This window comes from Podarcis melisellensis, assembly GCF_964234715.1.
Source record: "Podarcis melisellensis genome assembly, chromosome: 8".
NCBI lineage: Eukaryota > Metazoa > Chordata > Lepidosauria > Squamata > Lacertidae > Podarcis > Podarcis melisellensis.
In genome coordinates, this window is record NC_138540.1 from 53,938,826 (window position 1) to 53,965,637 (window position 26,812).

Consider the following 26,812-nt stretch of genomic DNA (forward strand, 5'->3'; position numbering starts at 1 on the left):
CCCATTTTAAGGGAATTTGCTGACATGAGTTGCCATACACCAGAGGTTTCCCGGACATGTTAACATTGGTAACAGAATAGAGATGTTAAGGCACTCAGAGGACCTCTCTCTGCCACAAAGGTCCTGAATTCAAACAAAGGCCATTGATTCTTCTTTGCCCTTCCTCTAAACATAAAGGCACAGCTTGCGCTGTCTCTGAACTGCCCTTTAGATTGTGATTTGCTACATTGCTCTGTACATTGCATGTTCAAAGCTCTGCTTTGCTATTTCTTTCAATGTGCAGACCCTCCCCATAACCGATGTTTCCTTTGTGATGAGGGAAAGAGACAGGACAGTTCAGTATATTTTCTTGAGGCAAAAGATAAAATGTCTCCTGTTTCCTACACAAAAGTGAAACAAGGCTTCAGTACTTCATACTTCAGTGCTGGAGACAGGACAGCATCTTCTGCTGTCTCCTCTCAGATGTTGTTGGACTACAACTCCTATCACCCTTATCCACTGGCCATGTTGGTTGCAGTTGATGGGAGTTGGAGTCTAACAGTACCTGGAGGACAGCATGACCTCCATCCCTCTGCTAAAACATAAACACAAGGGTTTTCATTCACTTGATCCATCCCTTTATCCTCATATAACTTAATGCAGATGTGGTCAGATCACTCAGTCAAAACCTGTCTCTGTGTTCAGAGTTGGCAGCCAAAAACTCTGGCCTGTTCCTGAGCACGGAGATCATGGTTGCGTACACATTATAGCTTTAAAGCCCATTCCAAGCACATCCTTTCCCTCAAATAATTATGGGCACTGTAGTTTGCTGGGAATTGTAGCTCTGTGAGGGGTAAGCTACCATGCCCAGAATTATTTCAGGGAAAGAATGTGCTTGGAATGGGCTTTGTAGGTACAGAGTGCACACAGCCCATGTCATGAAACTGACCAGTTTTTTTTCCAAAGGAAGGAAAAGCTGCTGTACCAGATGCATAATTGATAGGAAGGTAGCTTTTCCTTCTTTAGCAGAACTCTGTTAAAAGGCAACTATCAGTGATCAAATTAAAAGGTCAAATTCTGACAGAAGGATACATTTTATTTATTAAATTTATATCCTTTCCTCTGCACAACAACCCTGTAAGGTGGAGTAGGTTGACTGGCAGTGAGCTTCATGGCAGAGTGGAAATTTTAACCCTGGTCTCCCCGGTCCTAGCCCAACACTCTAGCTGCTATGCCACACTGGCATTCGTCTCATGATAAATGCTAGATTTATCATGTGTGGACTAGACAATAAAATAATTAGTCTTTAAGCAGCCTTAGATCTGCAACAAACTTGAAAGGCTTATTTTTCTGTGCTCCCTCATCAGATGGAGGCTTCTATTAGCAAAGTACATTCAAGGGCTTGCCTATTATGTGTGGTGCCTAGTAACCAGGCTGTGACCCGTTTTCCTCCCTGGCAACTGCTCAGCTTCTCCTAGCAACAGCATCCCTTTGGTCCCTCAATGTTCCTCTGTTGAAGCAGGGAGGGGGGATATCTTCGGGAGCCGGCTATGACAGCTCAGTCTAGTTAACAGGAAATAGGATCTGCATGTAAACTGAAGGCAAAGCAGACACAGGAAAGAGTCAAAAGTCTCAATCTTGGAGCGGTTGCCAGTTATTTGAAAAATACATTAATTAAGAGAAGGCTTTCAAGATTAGCAGAGCATCACAGGGCTGAATATAAGCATGGCTTGACGTGCTATACGCTCAGGGGAAACATGGTTTGAAAAGGTGAGTTTTGGGTTTGTTTTTTTCTTTTGCAAAATATTTCTGAGGGGTCCAAAGGCAAAAAAATGAGGGAATAAGTTAAAGATTTTTAGAAAGGTCGCTGTGTTTGCCTCTTGTTGCAAAACCAACAAGGAATCTTTTGGCACTAAACGCCAACAAAATTATTATGGCACAAGCTTTCGGTGTACACTACATTCCACTTCATCAGTTGCATGAGGTATTGTATTGAGTTGCAGGTGCCTCTATACATGCTTGTGGAGGAAAGAATTGCAAACGGTGAATGAGAGATAGTACCTTAATGAACGCAACTGTAAACCTCAGTGTTTTGTTTGAGCAAATTTGATTTAATGTGTTTTGTTGGTGCAATCAGACCCTGTGGAAAGGAATGATGCTTTGGCTGAGGGAGTCAGCAGGGCGCATGTTTTGTTTACTGGCAATGTGCCTGCTTTGTGAGGGGTGGGGATACGCCGAGAAAGAGCTTGCATATTCTTTGGACTGCTGAGTGTGTGCAATGAGCCTCTGTATATGCTGTGGACAGAGACACATTGCAGCCCATGGAGGGTGGGCAGGTTTTGTCCTCACTACAGCAGTGTCAACAAATGCTATGCTAAGGTTACCAGATTTTTTTTCAGTGAATCTGGGGACACTTTTCAACTTCAATGGATTTTGTATGGAGACTGATTTGTAAATCTGGGGACTGTCCCCAGGAAACGGGGACGTCTGGTAACCTTACTATGGGCTGCATCCTCCAAAGCTCTCTCTACTCAGAGCAGACCCATTGAAATGAACAAACCTTACTAACTTAGCTCCATTAATTTTTTGAATGTGTTGACTACTCTGAGTAAAACTTAGTTGGAAACAACCTCTTGCTGTTCTTTCTCCCCATAGGAATGAGCAGCACCAATTCATTTAAACAGAAGAGAGGACAGAGTGCAATCATGGACAAAGGAGGAGGCGGAGGCCAGGCTTCATCTGCTATGCTAGGCCTGTCTTGGGTTCAGTTTCTTTGTCATGCTGGCGTGTGACACAGTGCTAAGGAGGACAGGCAGAGAGGGGGGAACACATTCACACCATATATCTGAAGCACCATGCTACAAGTTTAAATAGCATTGAGGCTCCTATTCCCCTCACTGAACAGTTCCCAGAGTGGTTTAATAGGTAGTCCCTCTACCCAGAGAATTCTGGGAACTGTAGCTCTGTGAGGGGAAGTCAGGCCTCCTAACAGGTCCAAGCACCCTGAACAAACTACACTTCCCAGAATTTTTGGGGGGAAGCCATGATTGGTACCATAGTGCTTTAAGTATATTGTATGAACGTAGTCTGAGAGGGGGAGAGAGTCATCCTTGTTAGTAGAAATGCCAAGAACCATGCACTGTCCACCTTTGCTCTGGGCCTATATAGTCAATATTCAGATGGAAAACCGCCCTGTAATTCTCCTTATTCTTCCAGGGCATTTCTAACACACGTTAGCTTCAATATGACTTCAGGGTTTGCTAATCATTGCTGTCTGACTGTCTCTCTTTTGTCCCTTTTAGGGGTGCCTCTGATAGCTGCACCTTTATGGTAGCTGCTTCAGGCAAAGTCGAGGAATTGGATGCTAACTTAGGCCCTTTTCCACAGGTTGGTTGGTTATTTATTTATTTATTTATAAAAGCTATTTTATACCCGGTCTTATGGCCCCATAAGATGGCTTTATAAAATAGGGAAGGGGCACACTGTCACAACATAACAAAATCTGTTTAAAGACAGAACCTGAGTTTTCAAAACAGGAAATGTTCTTCAGAATAATGTTGTGGTTTTTTTGTTTTTAAATTAAGGTAGAAGAGGAAGAAACTGAAGCAGCCTTAGTTACACCTCAAGGTACTGTATATAGAATGTGCCTGGTCCAATTCTGTGCAGGCCTGCAATGTGGACACAAAGCTCTGAGCAGGCAAGAGCTGTCCTGTTCTCTTCCAGTGAGCATACACCGAGCTTTGGCCTAAGGCAGCCTTCACCAGCCTGATGTCCTCCAGATGTTTAGGGCTACAACTCCTGTCAATTGCACCCAGTATGGCCAGTGGCCAGGGATGATGGGACTTGTGGTCCAAAACATCTGGGTGGCACTGGGCTGATGAAGGTTGGTATTGGACAATTTTTGCAAGCATATGACTCTTGAGTGTGCAGACACAGATGTGAATGTTGAATTAATTATAAACCAAAAAGGTTGCATCATGGTCATGAAATCTCCAGCTGTTACAAAGCTGGTCACAGAGACCAAGAAGTCCAACAGGGTAATAAAGAACATTTTAGGGGACTGAGTTTGTAAAACAGCTTGAAGCTGCACAAGCTCTTTGGGGAATGAGTGGTGGTGTAACCGCCACATCAAAATTTGTCCCTGAAGTGACTCCATTTGCATGTTTGTGCACCTTCAGAAATACAATATTGTTACAGGCCACCCCAATCCCTGTCAAGCTGTGCACAGGATTCCAGGGGTCTTGGCTCTCAACCAGGGCCTGTGCTCCTTTGGAGAATTGAAGATGTGTTGAAAGCTGCCGTAGCTTTAAGAAATAAGATTTATCCACAAATTTGTACCTTCAGTACAAATGGAGTCCAGATGTTACAGCATGGTCATCTCAAGAGGAACTTGTTCCTCACAGCAGTGCAGTGCTGGAATCCAAGGCCCAGTTACCCTGACAATTTTCCAAATCTCCTGTCTGTCTTCATACCTTCGGGTGGGGGGGAGGACAGTTCTCTTGCATTGCCAATGGCCCTCAATGGCACTTTATTGTTTCTTAATGACCCTAGCTTGGCCAGGTCATTTTCCCAGCCCAGGAATTCCTCTGCAGGTTGTATATACCCTTCATGTCCCAAATAAACAAAATCTTACCATTTATTAATTTCTAGGGTTTAGGATGTTCTCTACCCCAACTTATAATCATATAATCACATCTTACATATTGGTTCAGTTCTAAGGGTTTCAAATGTATACAAAAACTAGTATACTCCCCTGTGTGAGCATCCCTAGCCTTCCAGAGCAGCACACTGAGCAGTCCTTGTTCCCTCCAAAGTGGAAGCCTTAAAAGCTCTTTCCATGCTAGGAAAAGTTCTTCACCTTGCATGAATTTAACTTGCAGAATTTCAACCAACTGACCTTCAACCACGTATCATTGAAGTTGCATGAGTTAAATGAGATCATACTGTGGTCAATGATGATTGTGTATAACATACACACATACGAAATGGCTGGTTTGGAACTGGGCAACACCATTTTTCTCATGTAATTTTATGTTTGCTTTGTTGCAGCTTCAGATCCCCTTGGCCCTTGCTTGGAGCCTCTAGCTGCCTAGCCCCACCATGTCCAAGCAAAACCGCGACGTTGAGTTAGCCCGCCTGGTGCATGACAAGCCACTCAGTCATCCTAGCTCCTCCCCCTCCCGTCGCAGCCTAGCCGAGCAGCTGCCCAACGTCCCCAGCTACCGCTCCACCACTGCCGCTACCTCCCGCATCCCTGTCCTTGTTGCCAGAAAGCAAAAGGCTGGTGTGACGAACCCCAGTTTTTTGAAGGAAGAAGGGTCATCTTCTCACACCCAGGGTAACGTAGCATTTGCCATGGCTTTGTGCGTGCAGCTTTGTGTGTCAGGCTTCCTTCGTTTCGTCTGCCTGCGTGTGTCTCTTGTGTCTGCTTCAATACATGTACATCCAGTAGCCATAACTTCCAGACATGTAGCTGTGATGCAGTTTTGCATCAAAAGAGAAAAGGCCAAGAGTTGCTCTGCTGTGCTGAAGGTTGCAAATGGCCTTGCTTCACAAATTGCTCTATTGAAGGTGGCAGGCAAGACCTGTCCCTTTTGGGTATACTTTTTAGAGTAGGAGTGGAGAACCATTTCTGCCCAGCAAGCCAGATGCTTATGTGCCAACTCTGGAGCCCCCCCCCCAATTTAAAAATACATATCTTTATTTAAAAAAATAAAAAGCAAATGTAAACCAAACACAACTGGGCAGTTGTTCCATTACCATTGAAAACAGTCCCAAATGAATTCAAGGAGCATTAATATGTGTAGCATGGTGAATGCAGTTTTGAGAGGTAGGTGGGTGGGGCTGTCCACCTGTCAATCCCCTAAAGCCATAGTGACATCAGGTGACACTGTGCTTTGAAGTCCCATTGTTGGGACTTCAAAGCACAGTGCGGGGGATGTTTGAAAGCCCTTTTGCAAATAGTCCTGTGCTGCTTTTTGAAGAAGCTAAGTTAATTAATTTTGAAGAAATAATAATTCACAGTATATTTAAAAATATTGCATAAAAGCTTGCTTGGAGTTTGCACTAAGTTATTATCTCTGAAGAGTAATATGTGCTTCCTATCACTACAGGAAGGAATAATCAAACCTCTTGGTGTTTGAAACAACTTGTCATATTTGAATAATGTGCCTAACTTTTCATAGCAATAATTGTACATCTGAATGCATTTATACCTTCCAGTTAATTATTCCTGTTAGTTCTACAAGATAGTTATCCAAATACAAAAGGGTATCAATATGAATCTATGACACAGTTTAACATGATAACACAGAATCAACAAGATGATATAAACATTTACTTTATCAGGGTATTATAACTAGAATTTATACTCCAAATATTAAATATATTTTATTTATTTTATTTCAACCAATTATATACTATGTAATCACAATCAGTATACAAGAACAGTGTACAATTAACACAATCAGTTGAAAGTATTAAAAATTAAAATATTTTGAATTGGTTCATGAAAAATAATAACACAAAAACTTTGTTTTAATTTTTTTAAAAACCCACAAAATTTATTATATACTTTGGCCATTTGAATTGCATGGAAAAGAAACTGTATAAACCTGGGATAGGACATTTAAGAGGTGGCTATGTTTACTGAAGGTGTCTGAAAATACAGTTGGGAATTAGGAGGTTGTAGTTTCAGGTGTCTTTTGATCAGTAAAGGATCTACATCTTGAACATTTTGGTATGAAGAGCCTCTGCTAGTGATGTATCCACTGGTTTTATCTGTCTTCTTGTTTTCTTCTGGCTCATTTCATATATTTTCTTGCCAAAGGACGGCCATCAGGGAGATACCCCACTGTGAACATCAAGAATAGGAATCCCAAGAATGGCTCTTCAGGGCTGCCAGTATTTGCCGGCCGTGCTCAGACCTCACCACCAAAGAAACCCCAAACCCTCGCTGTACCGGTTATAGCCAAGGCTCCCAAGAGGTATGCACCCATAATGTTTTAGTACCTAAAGTCCAAAAACCTGTCATTTAGCATCCATGCAGATTCTTGATTTATCGAGGAGCATTGACTTTTAACTGGGATACAAACCTGGGATAAGCATTTGCATACCTTTGGGTACACAGCTGGGGTGCATAAATGGGTTTAAAGCTTATGTCAGAGCTGATCCAATATTTTCCCACTGGCTGAGGCTGATGGGAGTTGTAAATCTGCAATGTCTAGAGGGCAACAGGCCAGCAAAGGCTGAATTACCTTATGGGCCAACAACTAGTTGCTAACTTCTTTGTTGTTTATTTTGTTTTTCTGTCAAGTGTCCTAAATCTGTCTGGCACTCTGTTAAAGTGGTTTCTTTCTAAAGACTCAGGGTGCCTTTTATGGGCAACCTTTAATCTGCTTGCACCTTATTAGTTCTCCGAATCTTAATTTTTTGTCTTCCAAATAACATTAGTTTGTGATCACAGCTGAGCTACCAGGGCCAAGGACAATCTCACAGCTGAAGCTGCTGTTTCAAGGCAGCAACAGCAAGACATTGATACTATCAGCGTGGACTAAATTTAGGACTCACTTTTTTAAATGGAGAGAATGTTCTGATCGTGTGTACCAAAAAATACCTGACCTCTTTCTTTCCCCCCATTTCAGGAGGACACGCTCTTCCCAGGAGGAGACTGTGGAGGAGCTGAAAGTGCCATCTCCAAGCCCCTCACCGGTCAAAGCTTGGCCGGACCTTTCCAGTCCACAGAGAGAAGGATCACTTTGGTACAACACTAGAGACTTTCATTTATACGTGGCATTTATATTCTACCCTTTCTCCAAGAAAGTCAGGGCAGCAAACATGGGGTTCTTACATGTTATCTTTGCAGTATGTTTACATCAAACAAGAGCTAGTTTGACCTCACTGCATCTTTAGCATGTAGTAGCTTAGTTTGTTTGGTCTGCAGACCATAAACATCAGATACATTGTAGGGTTAGCAAGACAAGCGCAGCGTTTTTAGAAAAAGTGCAAGATATGCTTTCCCTTGTAAGTGTCCAGCAGTTCCTAAGAACATAAGAAGAGCCTGCTGGATGAGGCCAATGGCCCATCTAGTCCAACATCCTGTTTTCTCACAGTGGCCAATCAGATGCCTCTGTGAGAAACAGGCAAACAGGACCTGACCTCCAGAACACTCTGCCCTCCTGTAGCTTCCAGCAACTGATATTCGGAGGCATAGCAATCATGGCTACTAGTCATTGATAGCCATATCCTCCTTATTTTATAATAGGCTGCAGGAGAAGGCTGCATGACAGACTTTGCTAGAGTGTACTCCAGCCCTCCAGGCTGCAAAGCAAAGAATGTAATGAATGAAAGTCAAGCCACACTGAAAAGCTACCCACCAGTCAGTAAGAAACCTATAATTCATCTGCCTATAGCCTCCATCCCAACTTGGTGGTGCCCTTCAGATATTTTGAACTACAGCTGCTATTGGTCCTAGCTAGCCACCCCAGTCATATGATGCTGAAGTTGATGGGAGCATAGCCACACTGGCCGGGGCTGATGGGAGTTGTAGTCTAAAACATCTGGAGGGCACCAAGATGGAGAAGACCTACAGCTTGGCATGTGGGAGAAATTAGGTTTCAGTTCACAATTTATGTACCTAATTCACGATTCCCAAAATAATCCACAATTTGAAACGAGGTGAACCTTCTAAATCCGCACTTCTCTGAATTTTGCAAAACTATCAAAATATGAGTATGTACAAAATGTGTATATTAGAGCAAAGGGCGCAAAATGCATATATTATTGAAAACAACATACGAAACTGTATTATATTAGAGAAAATTGCTTGCAAATATTGGCATATTAGGCACAATTGCATTTAAAAAATGTGTATATGAGGAGAAATGGTCCCTCCTTCACTACATCTTGCTAAAATTGGGCCTAGAATTAATTAATATAGCATTGTTCAATGAAAAGGTTTTCATTCATAATATCACTTCTGGTGATTATAGCATTAAGCAATGGGAAAGTTTTCATTCATAATATCTGGCCTGGTTTTACTATAGTTTGCCAGATCGCAGCAGCTCAACAGCGAGCCAAAACAGTGCAGTTATCAATGACCGTCTGCAAGAACTGGTGCGTCTCTTTAAAGACCGAACAGAGAAAGTGAAAGAGAAATTGATTGACCCAGATGCTTCTTCTGACGATGAAACCCCCATGGCGTGTAAGTGAGACCAGAACCATCTATTACAAAACTTGAAGGCTCTCCTTTTTCCGGGGGGGGGGGGTGTCCTGTGTCTAGCAGGGGGTTAAAGATATTCAACCTATTTCTGAAACATCTCTCTGCTCCTTGTCACCTTCTGACAAGCTCTTTTTCAAGGGTTGCCAATTGCTTATTGCAACATGACTTTTTGAGGTTTCTGAAGCCATAGTGCACTTACTTAACTGAAGCATAAATAAGCTTTGCAAAGCTTGGACTCAATCAAACTAGCACTTTGCAGCAGGGGTTTAGCTTCTCTTCAGCTTCCTTAGGATGGGCAGCATAAGCTTTGCTGGACCCTGATAGCTGACCCCGATGGCTGCTATGTCAAAGGTCTTCCTGATTAGCAAATGGGCGCAGCAACTTTCCAGACACACACTCTCTCTCCATCCTTTGATACCAGGTTCTTCTAGGTGAAGCAGAAATCAGCTGCATGTAAAAACTGACTCTGGGTGTGAGTTGGGGGGGGGGGCATGACCATCACCAGAGGATGGGTAACTTGAGCACCAAAATACATGGAGGAAAACAACCCTGGCCTTCTGTGTCTAATGATTAAAGACTCAGAAGCAGCATTTCCCAACCTGATGCCCTCCAGACATTTTGGACTCTTGGTCCTATCTACCCCAGTTGGCTTGAGCTGAGGGGAGTTGCAGTCCAAAACATCTGGAGGGCACCAGGTTGGCACCACAGTGCCCAAGCATGTGCAGAGATTTTTTATTCTCGCTGTTGAATAACTGCAGCCTCTGCACACCTAGTATCAATTAAGATGGTCAAAGGCTGGCTAAAAACAATGGTTTTGATTCCAAAGTTTGCCTGGTTTTCACTTGTTCCCATAGCACCTTCCAAAGAAAAGCCTCCAGAAGAAAAAGAGGGAGCGAGTGAGAAGGGTCGAAAGAAGCAAAGTCCCCCACGTGCAAGAAAATGCCAGTTCCCTAGCAGCATTGACCCGCTCACCAGTGAGTACCTGGAATAGGCTTTTGACCGAAGAGCCTGCTGTAGAATATTAAGCAGGGGGGGGGATGGCCATGTCAGTAGCTCGTCCTACTCTCGAGTAGGACCCTGGCAGAGACACATGCCCGACTGATATGTTCTCTCCCTCCTGGTCTTTCATTTGGGAGCTTCAACAGCTTTCTTCTGCCCGAACATTACAGCGACCGATGCCAACAGACATCGGCACACTTAGGGATCCGCAGAGTCTTCGCAGCTTGCGTAACAGACCTCAGCAACTCAGCATTTTGGCTAATCTACTTTATTTACATATAAACACACCCTGAGCACTGCAACATGGCTCCCTCTCTCTCTAGCATCAGACAGCAGAGAGAGGACAAAAGTCCCACTTCACGGAACACAGTAACACAAACATCCTGTCTCCGTCACTTCCCACTTTGTGGAGTCAAAACAGACACCGTCATGTGATAGACAAAAATCCCATGACTGCAATTATGGAGCAGGAATTCTAACAGGAACAGGCCAGAGGCTGATGGGCAGGTTGCTTGATGCTGAGCATCTCTTTTTGGAAACAGGCACTTAAGAGGGATAAAGCAGTGAACTCCATTTTTAAGTCAGCCAACTTCATTCAAACCTCCTGAATGATCCTTTGGATAAGTCCACACTCCTTCAAATTGCACTATAAAGTGCTCAGCTAAAAAATAAAATACCAAAATGCATTTAAAAGGTGCATTTTAGTACAAAATACATTTAGAAATTCACAAATATTCTATATGTGCTTTGTGACATAACACATGTGTTTGTATTGTAATACAAATTTACAAACCTCTTTTAAAATATTGGAGGTTAATATGGAAATGGGATGGAGTGGAATTGTGAAGATGCATTCAAAATTGACAGAGACCAGAAATAGACTGTTTCATCCATTCCAAACAATTCAAATGTGAACAGAATCAAATTCCTGCTCCATCCCTACCTGGAATCCCTAGGCCAGTATGTAGATGTCCCCAGATTTTCAGATGGAGACCTAAGGCTGAGAGATAAATGCTTGTCTAAGGCCACCCAGTGAGTTCACGATTAAACTGAGAGGTGGGTGCTGGAATGGCTCCATCTCTTAATCAACTTTATTCATAGCAAAAAAAGAACTATAGTGGAGAACATTCATGGAGCACATTTATGGTTGAGAACTACTAATTCATCTTGCACAAAGTTCTCATTCTCTGATCCCACAGGAACTGGTTTGCCTTCTATTTTGAGGTCCTGTTATTTTGGACCCCCATGCTGCTGTGCTCAGTTCCTATAGTTCCACTGAGTTACCCTAAACAAGAGAAGCAGGATATGTTCTTGGCAACTAGCAGAGCTCCTGAGTCTGTTCTGGGTTTTCCCCTCCCACTCTAGATCTGATGTACATCTTGTGGCTCTTCATTGTGGTTTTGGCATGGAATTGGAACTGCTGGCTGATTCCAGTCCGCTGGGCTTTCCCGTTCCAAACACCTGCAAATGTTTACTACTGGATGGCTGTGGACTATTTCTGTGACCTCATCTACATTTTGGATATCAGCATCTTTCAGGTCCGCCTGCAATTTGTCCAAAGAGGAGACATCATAGTAAGTGACACCCATAAGGTCTTTGTTCTATTGGATTAGCCCCTGACGTTTTGGGACGCGGGTGGCACTGTGGATTAAAAGGGATGCGGGTGGCACTGTGGGTTAAACCACAGAGCCTAGGACTTGCCAATCAGAAGGTCGGCGGTTTGAATCCCCGCGACAGGGTGAGCTTCTGTTTCTCGGTCCCTGCTACTGCCAACCTAGCAGTTCGAAAGCATGTCAAAGTACAAGTAGATAAATAGGTACCGCTCTGGCGGGAAGGTAAACGGCGTTTCCATGTGCTGCTCTGGTTCTCCAGAAGCGGCTTAGTCATGCTGGCCACATGACGCCAGCTCCCTTAGCCAATAAAGCAAGATGAGCGCTGCAACCCCAGAGTTGTCTGCGACTGGACCTAATGGTCAGGGGTCCCTTTACCTTTTAGTCCTTGAGAAAGCCAAGCATTATGAGGAAACCAGGCCTTATGGGGAACAGTTGAGGGAGCTGGGAATGTTTAGCCTGGATAAGAGAAGACTGAGGGCCTTTCACACTTCTACTTGTCCTGTGCATGGGAAGCATGTGTCTGAACACTTTCCTGCTTGTCCCTTTCCTTTGCTCCACCGCTTTCCCCGAGAAAACACACTCCTTAGCACCAAATTGGAGCAGACAGCAATCCGCAGAAAACCTGATTGCAGTTTGTTCTGATTCAGTGCTAAACCACAGGTTTCCCCAGGGGAAAGCTATATGAGATTATAGCCATATTCAAATATCTAAAGGGCTGTGACACAGAAAATGGAGCAAGCTTGCTTTCTGCTGCTTGAACAAATAGATTCAAATTACAAGAAAGAAGATACCAACTAAACAGTAGGAAGAATTTTATGATGGTGAGAGCTGTTGCACAATGGACTGGACTACCTCAGAAGGTGGTGGGCTTTCCATCATTTGAGAACCATCCAGTGCTGCAATCCTATGGGCTTATCCACACTTCCTCTTGTCCCACTGCTTCCCCCTAGGGAAACGATTCTTTCGTGCTCATTAGGAACAAACAGCAATTTGGGTTTTCTATGGATTGATGTTGGTTTCCAATTTATCACTAAAGAACAGGTTTTCCCTGGGAATATAGTGGGGCAAGGGGGAAATTGTTCAGACCCATGCTTTCTAGGCACAGGCCAATGTGGATGAGCCCTGTGATTCTGTGAAAACCCTGTGTGGCTAAAGATCACAAACCATAAATGAAGAACCTGTGGCTCTCCAGATGTTGTTGAACTCTCTATTTCCAACAGCCAGCACATCGGTGATGATGAGAGTTAGGCTCCAACAATGTCTGGAGGGCCACAGGTTCCCCAGCCCTGCCATTGGGCAAGCTTGTTTATCTTCACCGTCCAAGGACCTCTCTTAGCTGTGGACACTTTGGATCTGACAGAAACAGCCAGTGTGGGGGTACCCATAATATATTTTAAATTTTGGTTGGTGGACAGGCTTTCATTTCTTGCTTCTTTCCTGGCTGTGTGGCTGCCCATTATTTACAAATCTCTGATGGATGCATCGCTTCTTCCACTGTGAAACAAGTGGTGATGCCCCCTCTCCTTTTGCCTCCCCTTCCAGACTGATAAAAAGGCCATGAGGAAGAACTATCTGAAGTCAGGCCGTTTCAAGGTCTGTACCATTTTCCTTACTTGTTTTAATTCAGCATTCTGCCAGCTGGCACCCTCCAGATGTTTTGGACTACAACTTAGGGGCACCTGTTTGGGGAAGGCTGTCATATGTAAAATGATCAGTGCCTAGAAATTAAGAGTTGCATCATTTTAGTTCAACTACAGCAATTTTAGTTATATGAAGCGCTCATCCATGCCACAATCAAATATTACAATGGTAGTTTTGTTTTTGATATAATTCACTTATGTAAACAAATGTGCTTTGCAAAGTTGCAAACAGTCCTACTTTGAGGAGACTTTTAAGTTCAAGGTCTGGACAGGGCTGAACCTGACAAATATCTGGAATCTCCTGATGAAGGATCTCAGTACAGAAGAAACCACCTGGGGCTCTGAGCCCCTGGTGGTTTCTCCTGATGGGGACCGTACTCAAAGAGTTTGGCTGGCCTCTTTCATCACAGGATGCCAGTGTGTTTTGTTTTACATGCAACATTGTCCCTCCTGCTGTCTTTTCTCCCATCTTCCTGTTTCCCAGGCTCTTGCCTTGAATATCTTTCTTCTCTGATGTCCCTTTGCACTGTTTCATCTCCTGCTTGCTGCTTTTCACCCCCTCCCTCTTTCCGGCTCACCTCTGGGGCTAAGAGCCCCAGGCCCTTCCATCTTTTTCCTCTTCCTATTTTCCCCTCCTCCTTGTTGTCCTCGCAGAGACAGCAGAAATGTCCCTTTATAACTTGCCTCTTTCCCTTCTAGTTTCATTTATTTATTATTACATTTATATCCCACCTTTCCTTAATGTAGCTCAGAGTGGTGTGGTTTTCCCCATTCCCATTTAATCCCCACAACAGCCCTATGAAGGAAGTCAGGCTGAGAGACAGTGACTGGCTTAAGGTTACCCAGTGAGCTTCATGGCCAAGTGAGGATTTGAGCTCTGGTCTCCCAGGTCCTATCCTGGAACTCTAACCACTACACCACACCTGGCCTCTACCTCATCCCTCTGTTCCCCTTGCATCTCTTCCCTTGCCCTTCAAAACCACCCTGGTTTCTTAGCTCCTGCACCGTGGCCTTTTAACAGGTGCTGAATGCTCTCTTTGTGCCTCTGATGGGAAGCATTCGCCCCACTTGGATTGCCTGACACCATTATGTGGTCAGAGGCAAGTCACTGTCTCCTAGCTCCAGTTCCGCACATGAAAAGCAGAGATGCTGAGATGACAAACACAATAAGTATTGTAAAGCCATTTAAAGGTGCCCTCAAATTACATGCAGTGTTGGCAGATCAAGTTGCTAATATTTTTTTTTTGGGTGGACTGTGTGCCTCTTTCCAGATGGATGTGATCTGCCTTCTTCCACTGGATTTTCTTTACCTCAAAGTGGGTTTCCATCCTCTCTTGCGCTTGCCTCGCTGTTTAAAGGTGAGTCAGGACGAGTTACGCTCCTACAACCTATTTTCAAAACTCTTTTTGTTGTGTTTTAGTAGATGTGCAAAACAGGGAGGGGGAGGAAGAACATTTTCCCTTTTTTGCTGGGCTTGCTGAAAGTGGGAAATGCACTTGAGGTATTTATTGAAACCTTTAAATATTTGAAGGGCTGTCACTTTGGGCTCATCCAGAGATCCTAAATTTGCAGATCCTTCCATTGCTACCATAGACTGCCTTGGAAGGTGGCAGACTCTCCTTTCTTAATAAATTAAAAAATTGTCCAGTAGCACCTTAGAGACCAACTAAGTATGGGGTGGGGTTTTTCTCAGAAGGGTAGTAGGAGATGGGTGATTGACTCAATGGGTATGGTAAACCTGTTGACGACTGCATTAGTCCTACAGGAAAAAGCATCGGATAGTATGCAGATGACCCAAAATAGCTTTAGCATGTGTAAGAAAAACCCCACCCCACCTTCCCACTATATATAAGGGTCTGGTGACTTCTGTTTCAGTGTATCTGAAGAAGTGTGCTTGCACATGAAAGCTTATACCCAGAACAAACGTAGTTGGTCTCTAAGGTGCTACTGGACAATTATTTAATTTTTTAATTTATTTCAACTGCGTCAGACCAACACGGCTACCTACCTGAATCTCCTTTCTTAGACATTTTAAAACAGAATCTGGATAGCCTCCTGCTAGGAATTCTGTGGCAGTGGCTTGATCTTGATGACCTTTCAGGTACCTTCCCTTCAAAGCACTTTCAAGGAATTTGATTCAGGTGCTGCTGAAGGGACACCCACCAAATCATTATTTCAGTAATTAAGAAAAAGTGCTGGGAGCTTTTCCAGCTAATTTTATTGTGAAATATTTCTCCATTTGTCCCTGAACTGCTCTTGGTGCTCATCTGTACTTTTCATTCTGTCCCACAGTACATGGCCTTCTTTGAGTTTAACAATCGGCTTGAAGCTATTCTGAGCAAGGCCTATGTTTACAGGTGAGGTAAGCTTTTGCTGCTGACCCTCTTCACTCTTGAATGCAGCTGCTATAGGAAGAGGGGAGACTCAGGAGCATTGCAGCATTTTAGTTCCTTTCATAACTTTCTCTTTGTACAGTGGTACCTCGGGTTAAGTACTTAATTTGTTCCAGAGGTCCGTACGTAACCTGAAACTGTTCTTAACCTGAAGCACCACTTTAGCTAATGGGGCCTCCTGCTGCCGCCGCGCTGCAGGAGCACAATTTCTGTTCTCAACCTGAAGCAAAGTTCTTAACCTGAAGCACTATTTCTGGGTTAGCGGAGTCTGTAACCTGAAGTGTATGTAACCCGAGGTACCACTGTACTGATTCCCCCCCACAAAACTGAGGGATCACCTACCCTTAACTTGTCTTGTGCCTAGAAAGCATGGATCCAAGTGTTTTTCCACTTGCCCCACCGCTTTCCTCAATAAAACCCACTCTTTAGTGTGGAAAACAGAGCAAGCATCATTAAGAGGAAAACCAAATTTGCTCTATCAGGCTTCCTTGGGTGAAAGCAGTGGGATGAGCAGAAGCCTGGATGAGCCCCGAGACCTTCTGAAGAGAAAAGCTGCATGTTGATCTACATAGTCTAATGTAATTCCATTATTTCCAGAATTCACAGCATGTGACTTTTTTCAGAGGGCAGCAGTTGTGTTGGGCTGTTGAGGTGAAAACAACCAAGCATCTCGTAGCACTTTAAAGCCTAACCAATCTGTTATGGTAAAAACTGGGTGGGGGTTAGACAAATTTTTAGATAAGGCCAATGCCTTTTTCCCCTAGAACTCACTAGGTTCATGGCAATCTGCCTTCTGCCCCGACTACATTTTCACAGGGAGACCTCCAGCGACCATCATTGATTGACCCCTGGCCCCTTCTCACCTCTGCACGTTTTAAAACTATTTTTGAAGTTGCACATAGATGATGCTCCTAAAAGAAAATCTGTATGAAGGCAAACTTATGGAATAGGAGGGCCAAAGTGTCTACTTTCCATTGGCATATCCAGTGTAACTACCATATAACAATCACTATAATATAAGCTATTTGTTCCTAAGACCATACATAAGTACAATTGACCACTAGTGGCTCTATAGGTTGCAAATGGGAATGCAGACATGAAAAGTGAGATTGTTTTAGAGAACAACTTAAAGAGTATTTTGTTAACATTGTCGTCTTTCTTCACCCTCTTTGTAGAGTGGTAAGGATCACAGCCTACCTGCTCTTCAGCTTACATGTGAACTCATGTTTATATTACTGGGCATCCTCCTCTCAGGGGTTGGGCTCAACTGCCTGGGTCTACAATGGGGAAGGAAACAGGTACTCATTATATATTTCATTTCTGCATTGCTATAATCCAACCACCCCCAACACGGTGCCTTCCAGATGTTTTGGACTACAATTCCCATCAGCCCCGGCATCATAGAGCCAAAAAATCTAGAAGGCACTAGGTTGGGGAAGGCTGGTATAATTCATTGTTACAGGATAAAAGCAGTAGTAGATCAGTTGCTTGGGCATTCTTATCCTCTCATATCTTTTTTTTTATAAGCTATATCCGCTGTTATTACTGGGCTGTCAAGACTTTGATAACAATTGGAGGACTGCCAGACCCAGAGACCCTCTTTGAGATCATCTTTCAGCTGCTCAATTACTTCACAGGTGTCTTTGCTTTCTCTGTCATGATAGGTCAGGTAAGAAAACAATCCATGCCTTTTCAGTACACAACAATCCTTGTTCCTCCCCCTGCCCTGATTCTGCCCACCTAGAGGGGGTTAGGATGCAGTGAAGGTTTAGGATGCAGTGGACTCTGCTGACAGGATGCCTCTGCCACTGCAGAGGTCCCCACTGTGCCCACCAAAAGTTGCAGGCAGAAGCTACCATTGGCAGTACCCTTGCCAATAAACCCCTGAAACAGAGCATTTTAGAGGGTGGGGAGGTGTCCAGCTATTGGCAATGGGTGCAATTCTGGCACCTCTGCTACACCAGTCTGGAGGAGGCAGAGTGAAAATTTGCAGTTTGACTCGCCCACTTTCTGCCCTGGCATGAGTTGAGGAGTATTCACATTTTAAAAGTCTGTTAAAACAATGCTGGGGAAGGGGAAACTCATTAAGAATGTAAGCAGATGCTTATAAAGTGTTGGGCTCTGTTGTGTGGAAACTGGGACTTTTCCCAGCCTATTCATAGATAAAGTTAATATCAAGGCATTCCCAGGCTCTCGACTCTACAAAGTGAATGGCCACCATTCAGGTATCATGTTCCAGTTGAAAGAAAGAAAGAAAGAAAGAAAGAAAGAAAGAAAGAAAGAAAGAAAGAAAGAAAGAAAGAAAGAAAGAAAAAAAATTACCCTACAATCTCATATAATAAAACATCTCAACATGAGTTCTGGTTTTATTTCAGGACTGAAGAAATTTGCAGCTACTTGCCTAGCCGTTTGTTTAATTCAGGCCACATTCATTCTATACATTTAAAGCACAATTACGGTATATACGCGGGTGGCACTGTGGGTTAAACCACAGAGCCTAGGACTTGCCGATCAGAAGGTTGGTGGTTCAAATCCCTGTGATGGAGTGAGTGCCCGTTGCTCAGTCCCTGCTCCTGCCAACCTAGCAGTTCGAAAGCACGTCAAAGTGCAAGTAGATAAATAGGTACCGCTCCGGCGGGAAGGTAAATGGCGTTTCCGTGCACTGCTCTGGTTCACCAGAAGCGGCTTAGTCATGCTGGCCACATGACCGTGAAGCTGTACGCTGGCTCCCTTGGCCAATAAAGCAAGATGAGTGCCGCAACCCCAGAGTCGGTCACGACTGGACCTAATGGTCGGGAGTCCCCTTTACCTTCACTATACTGCTTTGAACAGTCATGGCTTCTCCCAAAGAATCCTGGGAATTGTAGTTTGTTAAGGGTGCGGAGAGTTAGGAGGCCCCTATTCCCCCCACAGTGCTACAGTTTCCACAGTGGCTTAACAGTCAGTCCCTCTTTACAGGGGACTCTGGGAACTATAACTTACTCCCATTAGTAACTCAGCCTTCTGTGAACTGGTGCTCCCCAACCCCCATGATCACCTTCTATCAGCACAGCCACCTGAAGCTTGGAGCTTGGGAGCTTTAGTTTGAAGGCATCAGGTTGGGGAAGGCAGGGATAGTTCAATGGTGTAGGTAGGCAATGCTGAACAAAAATCCCCTGAATGGTTTTCTCTTTATCTCACACAGATGAGAGATGTTGTTGGGGCTGCCACTGCTGGACAGACATACTATCGGAGCTGTATGGACAACACAATTAGATACATGGCTTTGTACAAAATCCCCCGATCTGTTCAGAATAGAGTCAAAACGTGGTATGAGTACACTTGGCACTCTCAAGGCATGCTGGGTAAGACTGAACTAGGGCTTTGAATATTGGCTTCATAAGGTGTTCCTCTTGTTGTTCAATATGGCTTAGGTCAAGGCTAGCTAAAATGGCGCTCTCTGGATGTTGCTTGGCCCCAGTTCCCAGCACCCTGTCCACTACCTATTGACTGGCTGCAGGGGCTGTCCAACAACCACTGGAGGGTGCCATGTTGGCTACCCCAGTTTAGGGCCAAACTAGCCATAATTTTGAATGCATATTTACATTTCAGGTGAATTGAATGACACAAGTAGCAGCCACAGGTGGTGGGGGAGTGGAGGGGAGAGGAAGAGACTGATAATTACAATCAGGGTGAGAAATTTAACCTTTTCCTTCCCTGCTGTGGTTCCATTGATGCCAATAGGACCTTTTTCTCCTATGAAAATATCAGCTTTGGAGGAGTGGCTTTTCTGTTGGTGTCTGGACTACTGCACAGGCAAATCAAATCACATTAATTCCAAATCACATCAATTCCAAATTATACAGCCAGATTTTTAAATTTTTTGTTGCGGGTACCCATACTCCAAGCTCCGAAAGGGGACCGAACACCACTCCTGCTGCTGCTTTGATTAAACAGTTCTATCCAGTTCTGTCCAGATAGTCTTTTTATTATTTTCTTCATCTTCTTGTTGTTATCATATATTCTTTTCTTTATGATCTCTGATAATCTTCACAAGCGGGTGAAAGACGAACATCTCCTGCGTGGGTTTTACACTCTACAAAAGTGTAGAGTGTAAAGGACATAAAGGACAGACGCCATTTCCACACCTCCGTTAGAAACATTTCCACAGTCTGTCCGCTGATTCACAGGCTTGCCACCTATAATTCAGAGGGTTCTGCCAGGTCAAGATAACGTTCCAATAACCATACATTCGCATTCCAATGACCCTGGTCCTCCTCCCTCTCGTCCTCCTTAGGCAAGCCTGTCTTCTCAAGACTCAATTTATAACTGCGTCATAAAGTTTTCCTTCCATCCACCAGTCCTTTCTTTAGTCAATAATTATTTCCCACACAGATCTTAGTCTCTTGCTTGTGATTAGTAATGACAACATTTCTTCTCTCTAGAGAGGAGGATTATTGGTACTCACATAAGGCAAAAAAAAAAAAGTTTTTCCTCCCCCCTCGTTCCGTTTAACTCCAACATACCAGTCTTTTAATGATGATTCTTCACTTGATTTATTGTCCCGCCCGTTGCTCCACTTACAGAGATCACATTACAGTGGTGCCTCGCAAGACGAAATTAATTCGTTCCGCAAGTCTTTTCGTCTTGCGAGTTTTTCGTCTTGCGAAGCACGGTTTCCCATAGGAATGCATTAAAAATCAATTAATGCGTTCCTATGGAAACCGAACCGCCTTCAGACCAGGTCTGGGGACAGTCTGTCCCCCGACCTCTTCTGAAGGCTGTCGGGGGCGAAAGTCTTTGCTTCCCCCCCCCCGCCTGCCTTCCCGGGACAGCGGAGACTTTTCCGCTGTCCCGGGGGCTTTTAAAATGCTGGCGGGCGGCAGCGAAGGCTTCGCTGCCGCCCGCCAGCATTTTAAGATCGCCCAGGGACAGCGGAGGACTTTTCCGCTGTCCGGGGCGATCTTAAAATGCTGGCGGGCGGCAGCGAAGCCTTCGCTGCCGCCCGCCAGCATTTTAAGATCGCCCAGGGACAGCGGAGGAATTCTCAGCTGTCCCGGGGCGATTTAAAAGCCCCCGGGAAGGCAGGCAGGGGGACAAAGACTTTTGTCCCCCGCCCACCTTCGGAAGAGGTCCTGGACCTCTTCCGAAGGCGGGCGGGGGACAAAAGTCTTTGCTCCCCCCTGCCTGCCTTTCCGGGAGAGCGGGAAGGCAGTGCTGCCTTTTCCGCTCTCCCGGAAAGGCAGGCAGGGGGGAGCAAAGACTTTTGCCCCCCGCCCGCCTTCGGAAGAGGTCCAGGACCTCTTCCGAAGGCCGGCAGGGGGCAAAAGTTTTTGCTCCCCCCCCCGTCTGCCTTCAAAAGCCGTCCGGGATAGCGGGAAGCGCTTCCCTGCTATCCCGGACCGCTTTTAAAATGCTGGCGGTGGGGAGCAAAGCCTTTCGCCCCCGCCGGCCTTCCTGGACCTCTTCTGAAGTCCGGAGGGGGGGAAAAGGCTTTGCTCCCCACCGCCAGCATTTAAAAGAGGTCCCCGAGATTTCCCTATGGGCTTTCGTCTTGCGATGCAAGCCCATAGGGAAAATCGTCTAGCGAAGCGTCGCAAAAACCGAAAAACCCTTTCGTCTTGCGGGTTTTTCGTCTTGCGAGGCATTCGTCTTGCGGGGCACCACTGTATTCAGCAGTCTTTACTCCCAATTTTCACTTGATGTATGTGCAATTAGCTTCTTTACAATTATAAATTTCCAATTATATATTTCGAGCTACTGCGAACCAGTGCGCTGATTGGAGATAGCATCAGGAAGAGCAGACTTCACTCGAGGGCTTGTGCCAAGTGTCCACACCCCCTTCTTTTGAATCCGGGGGTGAATTATGGACCCCACTGGCAAGGCAGTCCCCCCCATCCCCTTGGGGGGGCAAGGAAGGCTGCATACTTCCCATAGCAGCCTCTTAATTACCTCATGTGGGTCGGAAAGATGTTATTGTCGGCCATCTTCCAATGCGCCCCCTGGTGGCCCCCCTGCTGTTTGAGTTTTAAAATATGTGCACAGGCAATTCTCTAATCCGCGGTTTCAGGAAAGGCAAACTCTTCCTTACACTTCCTTTGCTGCAGACGAATCGGAATTACTGATGCAGCTGCCAGACAAGATGAAGTTGGACATTGCAGTTGATGTGAACTATGACATTGTTAGCAAGGTGCCTCTTTTTCAGGTATGGTCCACACCCCCTCAGGGATTCGCTTACTTAAATCCAGACATGTTTGTACAAGCCAACTGATTCTTCCTTCCTTTGCATTCAGGGTTGTGACCGGCAGATGATTTTTGACATGCTGAAAAGGCTCAGATCTGTGGTGTACCTGCCCAATGACTACGTCTGCAAGAAGGTAACCAGCTTTGTCTAAGAAGTGAAAAGTAGGGTTGAGCTGAGTTGAACTGTGGAATGAGGGGTGAGGTGTGGGAATACTTGCATGACATTTTAAGTACCCAGTTTTCAGTGACTTTGGATTCAGTGACTATGAAAATGTTTGTAGTGGTTGGCAGTCCTTTCTGCACTATACCTTGATAGTATTGTTCTCCATTATTCAGAGTCATGGCTTCCTCTCACCTCCTCCCCCCAAAAATCCTGGGAATGGTAGTTTGTTATGGGTGATACCCCTTACAGAGCTAACAATTCCCAGCACCCTCAACAAATTACAGTTTTTGCTGTTGTAGCTCAGTTGGTAGAGCATGAGACAATCTCAGGGACAGGGGCTTGGATTAGCTGACCCCCACGATACCTTCCAACTCTACAATTCTAAGATTCTATGACATGAAAGCAGCAATAAAAATAAATAGAACAACATTCAAAACTTGGGTAGTCAGTCTGAAACCTGAAGGGCAAAGGATCCCTGGTGCTGCAAAGAACACTTTTCCTCCTTGTTACTTCAGGGGGAAATTGGCAGAGAGATGTACATCATTCAAGTCGGGCAAGTCAAGGTGCTCGGAGGACCTGATGGGAAAACGGTGCTTGTGACTTTGAAAGCTGGATCTGTGTTTGGAGAAATAAGGTCAGACAGATGGAGAATGTCGATGTGGGGAGGAAACTGGGCTTGGCAACAGGAAGGAGAAGAAAGGGGCTCAGAAAGATAAAAGTATAGTCATGTACAGTCTTGCTTACTTTTCATCCAAAATGAGATCGGCAGATTTTTCAGGTAATTTTTCCCCCTTCAACTGAAAAAGATTTCCCTGATGATAAGAGAAGTCCTGATAACAAAGAAATATAGGTACTTTGACTATCCTTTCCACCTTTGAATCTTGAAACTGAATGGCTATAAAGAGATGTACATGGCAACTATCTGATTTTGTTCTAGATTTCAACTACAGAGGGGGCTAAATATACTTTGGCTAACAAATACACTCCTAATCAATCAGGATTGTATGAAGTCGTCCCCCCCCCAAAAAAAAATTGGACAAATGACTGGAGGGTCTATAATAATAGGAGAAATTCAGTGGAGTTATTGCACATTAAAGTAGATAAATCATCTAATAAAAAAGGAAAGAATGAAATCATTCTAACTGAACAATTGAAGCTCTCTCTTGGAGACATAGAAATCCGCATGAAATAGGCTATACTTATTATTCAATTGTCCATGAGTCATATTCCTGCAGAGTTTTTACTTCTCCTGAATTAATACAGAAAGAGAAATCTGTATCTATAAAGACAGTGACAACAGGGTTTTCAAAACTCTGAAGAATTCCATCACCTAATGAGGAACACAGAATGCACCGTGCAGAACCCAGAAAGCAAATTATGATGCCTTGAAAAATGACACCTGAAAAATTATAGTTTACCAATAATCTGTACCCATTTCCCATGCCTCCTTCTGCCAAACTCTCATTATGGAAATGCAGAAGAGCAATTTGGTTCAGGGGCAGCCCACCCATGAGGCAAGGTGAGGTGACTGCCTCAAGCAGCAGAAGCCCATGAGGTGGTGTTCCACACAGGCATCTCGCCACCTCTGCTGCCAGTGGAGAAGCGGTGCTGGCAGGGGCACCTGTTTCTGGTGAGATCTCACAAGATCTTGTGGAGTGTGCAGTCATACAAGATCTTGCTGGAAGCTAGTTATTTCATTCATGCTGAATGAGGTCCTCAGGAGACGCTGAGAAAAAAGGCACAGGAGCCAAGCTTAGTTCCCCACTGTATTCAATAGTAGATGTTGAGTTATGGAAACCAGATTGAGTCCCCAGTTGATGTCTTTTTCTTTTTCTTAGCTTACTAGCTGTGGGAGGTGGAAATCGACGCACAGCGAATGTTGTGGCTCATGGATTTACTAACCTTTTCATCTTGGAAAAGAAAGATTTGAATGAAATTTTAGTGCATTATCCAGAGTCTCAGAAGTTGCTGCGGAAGAAGGCCAGGTGAGCTGCAGGATAGCCAGGTGCTGGTATGTTTGTGCACAGCCATGCTCTCTATCAAGTCTGAAATTTCATGAGTCCAAGCTGAAATTTAGGCTCAGCAGCTCATTGGCTCCTAATATTCCCAACACCTGAACAATGTGTGAAAATACCTGTTTTCCCTTTCTGTTCTTAGGAGAATGCTGAAAAACAACAGCAAAACTAAGGATGACAAAAGCAAAGGCATCATCATTCCTCCAAGAGCTGGGACTCCTAAGCTCTTCCAAGCCGCCTTATTCGCTGCAGGAAAGATGGGAGGCAAAGGGCGGTTGGCTCATATCAGATGGAAATTGAAAGAGCTGAAAGCTATGCAGGTAAATGCACAGAAAAAAGTAGCTGCAAATGTCAACAGTGAGTTCTCTCTGGAAATGGGGTAGAAGAACCTAACAAGTTAGGAAGTTCCATGGTGTTTTTACAGCTGGGACCCCACAGGGGAAGAGCAACTGAAGGAGGGCTGTTTTTGAGCTGAAAAACAATATAATGAGCAGCAGGGAAATGGTTAAACACTTATCTCCCTGCCCTGCCACCATTCCACTCAGTAGCACCAGCATCCCAAGGCCACTTCTCATTTAGAGATGTTGGGACTTTGTTACCTTTGGTTCAATGTGTCTGATTTCCCTAGCTTTCTAAAACAAAACAACCTTTCCGCTAGGCAAGACTTAATCTATGCAAGAGCTCTGGATTGGCATGTTTTCAAAGCTTGGACTGAAGCTAGAGCATATAAATAAATAGGGTTCTTCCTATTTATTTATAGCTTCCTCTAACTGCAAGCTCGGTGCCCCAGTGTCAACAGGGATGGTAGCAAAACAAGGTCACTGAGTGAACCTAAATGTTTGCCAAAATACACACATTTTTTGAAAAACACAAAAAGGAAGCAACTAAAACCCCTTCCTCCCAAAGAGCTCAGTGGACACCAGGAGCACAGAATTTTCCGGAATTGTTATGCTGAACAGTGGGTGTCAAGAGGGAGAGCTGTTTCAGCCCTGAGCAACTCCTAGATTCCTGCCGGTATCCCAACTGGCTGGCTAGCACCAAAAGCACTTTGGCTATGGGGTGAGAATATACTTTTGTTCTATGAATACTACTGAGAGTCTCTACACATCAGGGACTAGAAAGATAAATTATTTTTGGATTGGTGAGGGTTGTTTCCAGGCAGACTTGTGCCAGACATCTCCCTGCCCCAGATACCAAGCATGCCCCATATTCAGGTAACCACCAGTGTGATACCTTTGTCTTTCAGGAGGCCAGTGCCACTCCAGTTCCACCTAAATCACCAGCCAGTCATAGATCGCCAACCGTCTCCCAGAAATCAGTTCCACCTAAACCATCAGCCAGTCATAGATCACCTCCCGGCTCCCGAAGATCAGTTCTGCCTAAATCACCAGCCGTTCATAGCTCACCAGCTGGTCCCCAAAAATCAGACGACTGCAGCAGAACAGAGAAGATTATCTCAAAATCTTCAGATCACTCTGTTACAGTTTGCATAACTCCAGCACCTAAAGGTGATGAAGAGATTCTCTCCGTAGAGATTCTAGACAAGGACGAAACTAAGTAGAAAAGTCCAACTAGCTGACTGTCTTGCTTCTCATAGAAGGACACTGCCATAGGCCATAGCCTGAGGAAGGCACTTTAGTGACTATGGATCACTGCAAAATATGGATAGGCTTGGGCTCTTCCAACATTCAGAATGTAGCCTCCAACGTTGTGCTATTAGATGAAAAGATGGCTGGAAATCCATCTCTTTTAAAATAAGGTCTAGAATTATTTGCACCCTCAAGGTATGGGGCTTTGTCCATACCTTGGCAGAATTTTGCACCCCTTGTGCTCTCTTTAATTCACCCTCATCTATGTGACATCCTCCTTGAACAACGGGTCTCCCACACTTTCCCCATCATGAATCAGGACTTGCACAAGGCATTCCCACAACCTCACCGGGCAACTTCATCAAGTGCAGATAGGAGGTAAATAATGCCAGTCTACTTTCCCGGGGTTTCAAAGCCATTGCCTTTTATTCTAGCCTTGATGGATGTGGTGAAAATTGTTCCTCTGCCTCTGTTTGATCTCCCTGCCCTGCTTACAAACATTTGAAGAAAAATATGGTATGCTTTAATGCCCAAATCTATATTGATCTGGTGGACTGTCGTATTTCCACATCTAACTGATGCATTGCAGTCCCTGGAGTGTACATGCATAACTTGCTTAGCCCAGCCTTGGCCATCCTCATGCCTCACAGGAGTTCTGGACTCCCATCATCCCCAGCCAGCATGCTCCAGGCAGTAGCAAGAGCTGTACACTAGCCTTGACCTAATAAACCGGCATTCTTTCTCCTAGTCTCTTCCTTATTTCTTGTAACCTGTTACCAGTGTCCAAATGACTATTGTCATTTCTGTGTTTTGGGGAATTCATTAACAACCTTTTCCTTGCAATGTAAGCTGAGGGGCAAAGAACACAGCGCAACAATAATTATTTAAAATGTTAGCAGCATTGTAACAAACAGCATATGCAAAGTAGTAGTGTCTGCAGGAAGGTTAATTACATTCCAAATGCCTGGGTAAACAGAAA

General features: G+C 44.5%; 1 protein-coding gene across 1 annotated transcript in view; it reads left to right on the plus strand.

The window, feature by feature from the left end:
- CNGB1 (cyclic nucleotide gated channel subunit beta 1) overlaps nucleotides 1-26,580 on the plus strand; it is a gene marked incomplete at its 5' end in the record, with an annotated part of 43,801 nt that extends 17,221 nt beyond the window's left edge. Inside the window, 19 exons of the mRNA XM_081921774.1 lie at nucleotides 3,282-3,366; nucleotides 5,065-5,317; nucleotides 6,809-6,965; nucleotides 7,623-7,739; nucleotides 9,024-9,181; nucleotides 10,054-10,173; nucleotides 11,564-11,772; nucleotides 13,354-13,404; nucleotides 14,723-14,809; nucleotides 15,744-15,808; nucleotides 17,020-17,142; nucleotides 17,372-17,513; nucleotides 19,029-19,188; nucleotides 21,931-22,028; nucleotides 22,117-22,200; nucleotides 22,745-22,863; nucleotides 24,068-24,214; nucleotides 24,387-24,564; nucleotides 25,491-26,580. Of these exons, the coding sequence (XP_081777900.1) occupies nucleotides 3,282-3,366; nucleotides 5,065-5,317; nucleotides 6,809-6,965; nucleotides 7,623-7,739; nucleotides 9,024-9,181; nucleotides 10,054-10,173; nucleotides 11,564-11,772; nucleotides 13,354-13,404; nucleotides 14,723-14,809; nucleotides 15,744-15,808; nucleotides 17,020-17,142; nucleotides 17,372-17,513; nucleotides 19,029-19,188; nucleotides 21,931-22,028; nucleotides 22,117-22,200; nucleotides 22,745-22,863; nucleotides 24,068-24,214; nucleotides 24,387-24,564; nucleotides 25,491-25,805 (2,668 nt within the window). The 3' untranslated portion in view covers nucleotides 25,806-26,580. The remainder of the gene's footprint in view (nucleotides 1-3,281; nucleotides 3,367-5,064; nucleotides 5,318-6,808; nucleotides 6,966-7,622; nucleotides 7,740-9,023; nucleotides 9,182-10,053; nucleotides 10,174-11,563; nucleotides 11,773-13,353; nucleotides 13,405-14,722; nucleotides 14,810-15,743; nucleotides 15,809-17,019; nucleotides 17,143-17,371; nucleotides 17,514-19,028; nucleotides 19,189-21,930; nucleotides 22,029-22,116; nucleotides 22,201-22,744; nucleotides 22,864-24,067; nucleotides 24,215-24,386; nucleotides 24,565-25,490) is intronic.
- Nucleotides 26,581-26,812: the final 232 nt, after the last annotated feature.